The 7880-nt window shown below is 47.0% G+C and overlaps 1 protein-coding gene across 1 annotated transcript in view; it reads right to left on the reverse strand.

Annotated features, from left to right (window-relative positions):
• Positions 1–1918: 1918 nt before the first annotated feature.
• The window catches only part of cdh2 (cadherin 2, type 1, N-cadherin (neuronal)), a 33529-nt gene continuing 27567 nt past the window's right edge, over positions 1919–7880 (reverse strand). The window contains exons 13-16 of the mRNA XM_030770843.1: positions 7315–7548; positions 6852–6991; positions 6219–6383; positions 1919–2541 (exon numbers count right to left, since the gene is read on the reverse strand). Of these exons, the coding sequence (XP_030626703.1) occupies positions 2335–2541; positions 6219–6383; positions 6852–6991; positions 7315–7548 (746 nt within the window). The 3' untranslated portion in view covers positions 1919–2334. The remainder of the gene's footprint in view (positions 2542–6218; positions 6384–6851; positions 6992–7314; positions 7549–7880) is intronic.

Consider the following 7880-nt stretch of genomic DNA (forward strand, 5'->3'; position numbering starts at 1 on the left):
GTAGACTGTGTTCCTAGAGAGGAGGCGGGCGGGGGGTGGGGGGGGGATGCGACAGTTTCTGGGCTCAGGGGAGAGGAGAGGAGACCGTGGGTTTAGGAGGTGTGTGTGTGTGTGTGTGTGCTAGGAGAGAATGCTTATGCTTTGATTCTGCATTTTCTGCTCCACCGCTGTAGTATGAAGGGGGGAAAAACCCCACACTCACAAGCAACGCCACAGAGAGCAAAGGAAGAAAAGGGAGAAATGAAAAACTGGTAGAGTGAAATGTTTCTCCAACATAATCCTTCAGTAAAGATGTCCTAAACTGGGAGAAATATTTGGGTAAATTGGGAAAAATGGTCCCCATTTATATACAGTTTGGCAAACCACCACACACACACACACACATCTAAGAAACTCAGGCTGAGAAACAGTGTTTCCAAAATTAGACTTTTATTGGTCATTTGGGGCTCAGTGGGTCCACAGTCTCACATCGTGCCCTCGCAGAACATTCTAGAGCTCTTGGCTCTCGTACATGTGTCCGGACAGGGACACTGTACCCCCACCCCCTCTCTGCTCCTGGACAAACGGTTCTCCTCTCCTCACAAGCCTCTCCCGCCCCCCCCCGAAGTCAAAGAGAAGCGTCATTTCATTGTTCTCCTCCGTCAACAGAAACGGGAAAATCCTTCGGCCCCAGTCAGACGGTCAGCCCAGTTCTCTAACGGGTCAGAGCCATCCATGCTCCCTTTGACCAGATGGAGCACCAGACCCCTCCCCCTCCTCCTCCTCTCTGGAAAACACCACCTTACTGTACACAGTGGGCTCCCAGCAGGAGTCATGCCACAGGAGGTCTGTCAGTCAGCAGGACCGGGGGGAGGGGCGAAGGGATAGACCCGCGGGATTGGTGAAAGAACCAGCCTTAGCGACGGGGCAAAGGTCATCTGAGAGGGAGGGAAAGGGGGGCGGGGGGTAAGGGAGAGGGACAGAAGCTACTTAAGGGCCTTTTTTGTTTTTGGACTAAGTGTTTGATTTATCATCGGGTGGAGGGTGGACATGTCCTTTATTTGTGTGTAAATAAACTGGAAATTTTTTTCTTTTTTTAATACGGAAAAGATAAAAACATGCAAAAAGCCTTTTGTCTGTAGTCAAAATTATACACATACAAGGTCAGCACTCAGTTCTCACTTACAGACTACATCAAAAAAAAAAACAAAAACAAAAAAACCCCAAAAAACCCAAAGCAACGAGGAAGGGGGAAAATGACTATATACATGTTCCATTTACAGTGAAGTAAAGAAATGAAAGCATAGCAGAGGATGACTAAGGCAGATGACGTCTGAACACAGGGCACCGTCTCATTCTGTGAAGACTGGTCCACTTAAAAAAAAAACAAAACAAAACAAAACGAAAAAGAAAAGAAGAAAAAGGGTAAACAAACGTTTAAAAAAATAGTTCTGCTACCGAATTCCGACGGCGACCCAGGCGCACGGCCGTCTGTACGCCTTACATATTTGGTGAAAAAAGGATTAAAAAAAAAAAAATTCGAAACGAAATACAAAAAAACAACAAATCAAAATAAAAAGTGTAAAAACCTTGAAATGAAGCAGAAATATCTAGTGTCTAGCGTACTGTACAAAGCTGTGCTCCACCTCTGTCTCTTCCTCTCCCTCCCTATCCTTCAACCGAAAAACACTCCACGCTCGAGGACAGCGGGGTGACGGGAAACTGAAACAGAAAAGGTTTAGAAGCAGAACCAGCTCTAGAACCAGACTCACAACAGAACCAGAACCTCACAACAGAACCACTCCAAAACCCCAGAGCCGTAAAACGCCAAGGAACGGAAATAACAATTCAGCAGATTAAAAAAAAAGAAAAAAAAAATGGAGAGGAAAAAAAAAAAAAAGTACAAAAAGGCACATAATATCCCAGTGCTTCTGTACTGTGAGATTCAAGTGTAACTGAGCGTTCCTTTAGTGTTCCTTAAACGTTCCTTCAGTGTTCTCTCAGCATTGCAACAGTGGTCCCTTACTCTGAGCAAAGCTGAACTCCGTTCACATCAAAGTCCTCCAGTGGATCGCCCTAGGTCTGAAGGACAGTGGAGAGAGTGAGCTCAGTTTCCATGGTAATCATTCTTCCACACTCCCCCCCCTCTCTCTCTCTCTCTCTCTGTCTCGGTCTCTCTCAGGGAAATATTGGTTTCTTCTTTTTAACCGTTTCAGATTCACTCAGTTCAAGTTCCATGATTAAAAAGTGCCACACTGTGTTTTTTCTCTCGCCCTATCCTCCTCCTCGTCTTCTCTCTCTCTCCCTCTCTCTCTCTCTCTCTCTCTCTCCGTCTCCGCCTCCTCTGGTCCCTGCCTAGTCGTCGTTCCCCCCGTACATGTCTGCGAGTTTGCGGAAGCGCGGGCCCCACTCGCTGAGGTAGTCGTAGTCCTGGTCTCCTCCGCTGCTGGAGGAGTGCAGGGAGCTGAGAGAGCCTGCCGTGGAGCCGCTCCCCTCGTAGTCAAAGACGAGCAGGGAGTCATACGGAGGAGCAGTGGGGTCAGTGTCAGCGGCCTTCAGACCCTGAGAGAGAGAGAGAGAGAGGAACATTCAGTATCTAAATGTCCGTGTAAACAAGCCTTATTTAAATAGCAGAGACAGATGTGAGGAGCTGTGCAGGGAGAGGAGCAGAGGGGAGGTGAGGAGGGAATGAGAGAGGGAGGAGAGGAGTGAAGGATTGGGGTCAGGGGGGAAACAGATGCTGTGTAACAGGCTAAAGGCCTGGGGGCTTATTCACGAGGAGCTGAGCTCCACACACGTCTGTCTGGCGCTGATAAAGATATCACCCAAAAAACAAACCTAAACACGCAACATATTCACACCGAAAACAATCAACACGGTGCTGTCCGTGGGCTTCAGCGTAATACACAAGTATCTGCACAAACCAGGCCAAACCAAAAAAAAAAAAAAAAAGGAGGAGGAGGGGGTGGAGGGAGGGGATAAGTAGAGGGGCAATCAGAGAGAGAGAAAGAGAGAAATACACAACACTGTCACAGATACAGCGCTCTACAATCAACACTATTACAGATACAGCACTCTACAGACAACACTGTTACAGATACAGCACTCTACAGACAACACTGTCACAGATACAGCGCTCTACAGACAACACTGTCACAGATACAGCGCTCTACAGACAACACTGTCACAGATACAGCACTCTACAGACAACACTATCACAGATACAGCGCTCTACAGACAACACTGTCACAGATACAGCGCTCTACAGACAACACTGTCACAGATACAGCGCTCTACAGACAACACTGTCACAGATACAGCGCTCTACAGACAACACTATCACAGATACAGCGCTCTACAGACAACACTATCACAGATACTGCGCTCTACAGACAACACTATCACAGATACAGCGCTCTACAGACAACACTGTCACAGATACAGCGCTCTACAGACAACACTGTCACAGATACAGCACACTACAGACAACACTGTCACAGATACAGTGCTCTACAGACAACACTGTCACAGATACCGCGCTCTACAGACAACACTGTCACAGATACAGCACACTACAGACAACACTGTCACAGATACAGCACTCTACAGACAACAGTGTCACAGATACAGCGCTCTACAGACAACACTATCACAGATACAGCGCTCTACAGACAACACTATCACAGATACAGCGCTCTACAGACAACACTATCACAGATACAGCGCTCTACAGACAACACTGTCACAGATACCGCGCTCTACAGACAACACTGTCACAGATACAGCACACTACAGACAACACTGTCACAGATACAGCACTCTACAGACAACACTGTCACAGATACAGCACACTACAGACAACACTATCACAGATACAGCGCTCTACAGACAACACTGTCACAGATACAGCGCTCTGCAGACAACACTATCACAGATACAGCGCTCTGCAGACAACACTGTCACAGATACAGCGCTCTACAGACAACACTGTCACAGATACCGCGCTCTACAGACAACACTGTCACGGATACAGCACTCTACAGACAACACTATTACAGATACAGCGCTCTACAGACAACACTATCACAGATACAGCGCTCTACAGACAACACTATCACAGATACAGCACTCTACAGACAACACTATTACAGATACAGCGCTCTACAGACAACACTATCACAGATACAGCGCTCTACAGACAACACTATCACAGATACAGCACTCTACAGACAACACTATTACAGATACAGCGCTCTACAGACAACACTATCACAGATACAGCACTCTACAGACAACACTATCACAGATACAGCGCTCTACAGACAACACTATCACAGATAGTAGAAAACAGAAAAAAAAATAATGAGCATGACACGGTGAAGGGTCCGTGTCAATTGCTACACGCTCTACAGACAACACTGTCACAGATACAGCGCTCTGCAGACAACACTATCACAGATACAGCGCTCTGCAGACAACACTGTCACAGATACAGCGCTCTACAGACAACACTGTCACAGATACCGCGCTCTACAGACAACACAGTCACAGATACAGCGCTCTACAGACAACACTATCACAGATACAGCGCTCTGCAGACAACACTATCACAGATACAGCGCTCTACAGACAACACTGTCACAGATACAGCGCTCTGCAGACAACACTGTCACAGATACAGCGCTCTACAGACAACACTGTCACAGATACAGCGCTCTACAATCAACACTATTACAGATACAGCACTCTACAATCAACACTATCACAGATACAGCGCTCTACAGACAACACTATTACAGATACAGCGCTCTACAGACAACACTATCACAGATACAGCGCTCTACAGACAACACTATTACAGATACAGCACTCTACAGACAACACTATTACAGATACAGCGCTCTACAGACAACACTATCACAGATACAGCGCTCTACAGACAACACTATCACAGATACAGCACTCTACAGACAACACTATTACAGATACAGCGCTCTACAGACAACACTATCACAGATACAGCGCTCTACAGACAACACTATCACAGATACAGCACTCTACAGACAACACTATTACAGATACAGCGCTCTACAGACAACACTATCACAGATACAGCACTCTACAGACAACACTATCACAGATACAGCGCTCTACAGACAACACTATCACAGATACAGCACACTACAGACAACACTATCACAGATACAGCGCTCTACAGACAACACTATCACAGATACAGCGCTCTACAGACAACACTATCACAGATACAGCGCTCTACAGACAACACTATCACAGATACAGCACACTACAGACAACACTGTCACAGATACAGCGCTCTACAGACAACACTGTCACAGATACAGCGCTCTACAGACAACACTATCACAGATACAGCGCTCTACAGACAACACTATCACCGATACAGCGCTCTACAGACAACACTATCACAGATACAGCACTCTACAGACAACACTATCACAGATACAGCGCTCTACAGACAACACTATCACAGATACAGCGCTCTACAGACAACACTATCACAGATACAGCACACTACAGACAACACTATCACAGATACAGCACTCTACAGACAACACTGTCACAGATACAGCACTCTACAGACAACACTATTACAGATACATCACACACACAAATTATTATACACACAACATGCTACACACACATCAATATTGACACAACGTTCTGCATACTCAGATTCTAACAGACACAACATCTTCCACAAAGAACACAACAGACGCTGGTTTACTGGTTTTGCTGGAGCAAAGCAGACAGCTCTGGTCTATTCTATGTGAGCTCCCAGCTACAGACCCAAATGAAGTGTGTGTCTGTCTCCTGTCAACTCACACTCAGCTCCAATCTTTAACTCATTACCTGTTTAATGCTTAATCTCTTTAATCTCAGCTACAGTCTGAACACAGCAGCGCAGCTGGGGGCCATCACAGTGTGTGTGTGTGTGAGTGTGTTTGTGTGTGTACAGGGTATTGAGCAGCTAACCTTGACCAGTCTAATGCAACTAAAAGGATTTAGGTCCAATTAACCAATCAATCAGCATTACCAGTTTTCACCTGGGTCAACAGAATTTATCAAACAGACAGACCTGCAATGCACCATCCCCCTCCCCCCACACACACAAGCATGCACATATATCACGTACACCTACACATACCTACACACAGGCAAACACACCAACACACACACGCGCGCGCGCGCTGTTTTACCTCATTGATGAAGTCTCCGATGTCCCCGGGGTGTGGTGCAGTGGAGCGGAGGGGGTAGCTGGGCTCTGGGTGCAGTGGTCGTTCATCCAGACGTCTGATTCCGACCGGTTTCACCATGTCTGGCTCCAACGTGTCCGGCTGCTGCAGCTGGCTCAGATCGTAATCCTACACACAGCACATAATCCAACAGATTAACACACAAATCCAGCTGAGAACTCCAACTTACAGACCTCAGAGGAAAAAAAAAACCCCATTTCTTCTCATCCGTGGCGTCGCTTTCACACGGTACCTGGGCCTGTGTTTTATAGAGGAGGTGTGTATGTTTTTGAGGTGTTTGTTATGCAACTTCTATAAAGAACACAAATCAAATAACTTTGTCCGTTTCCTAAAACAAACAGCTCCTAAGGGTTGAGACACACACACACACACACACACACACACTGTAACACACACACACACACACACACACCACACACACACACAGACACACACAGACACAGACAGACACAGACACACACACACAGACACAGACACACACACACACACAGAGACACACACACAGACACGCACACACGCAGACACACAGACACACACACACACACACACACACACACACAGAGGGGTAGTGTGTACCTGGTCCTCCTCTCCTCCTCCCTCCTCGTCGTATTTGAGGATGTTGTCTCTTACATCATCCTCTGGATCGATCAGTAACTGTTTGGCCTGTCGCTCTTTATCTCTCCTCTTCATCCACATCACAAACAACAACACCAGCACTACACACAAACAGAGAGAGAGAGAGAGAGAGAGAGAGAGAGAGAGAGAGAGAGAGAGAGAAATCAGCACTGGGTGAAGCTCAATACCTTGGAGTTGACAAAATCTCAACAGAACAGACCAGTGGTGAGCAGGTGTGTGCATATGGGTGTGTATGGATGTGTGTGTAAGTGTGTGTGTGTGTGTGTGTGTGTGTGTGTGTATATGGGTGTGTATGGATGTGTGTGTAAGTGTGAGTGCGTGTGTGCGCGCGTGTGTGTGTCTGAGTGTGAGTGCGTGTGTGCGTGTGCGTGTGTGTGTGCGTGTGAATGTGTGTGTGTCTTACCCAGCAGGATAATGATACAGATGAGAATAGCGATGATGGCTCCTGTGCCAAGGCCGGCGGCCATGATCCGCTCCATATCCACGCAGTCGCCATGGTGATCGCACTGGCATACTTTGATGCGCAGGTACGAGGTGTTGGACATGGGCAGGTTGCCCGAGTCCGTGATTATTATTGGCACTTCATAGATGCCGCTTTCCAAATAGCCGATCTTCAAACTCAGCTGTGCGTAATCGCCTGACAGACAAACACACGTACAACACCACAGCCGTCGTTTAGCTAAACACACATACAACCCCGCAGCAGTCGTTTAGCTAAACACACATACAACCCCGCAGCAGTCGTTTAGCTAAACACACATACAACACCGCAGCAGTCGTTTAGCTAAACACACATACAACACCGCAGCAGTCGTTTAGCTAACACTCTCTGGAGTTTCACAGGAATCATCAATGCTGAGCTGTTTTATGCCCATCTAACACCAGTGTGCTGCCATTTTGGTGACGTGCAATACAAAGCCACAGCACCAGGTGGTGCTGTTCTCTATGCCTTTTGCTGTTATCTCTACA

The sequence above is a fragment of the Chanos chanos genome, chromosome 4, assembly GCF_902362185.1.
Source record: "Chanos chanos chromosome 4, fChaCha1.1, whole genome shotgun sequence".
NCBI lineage: Eukaryota > Metazoa > Chordata > Actinopteri > Gonorynchiformes > Chanidae > Chanos > Chanos chanos.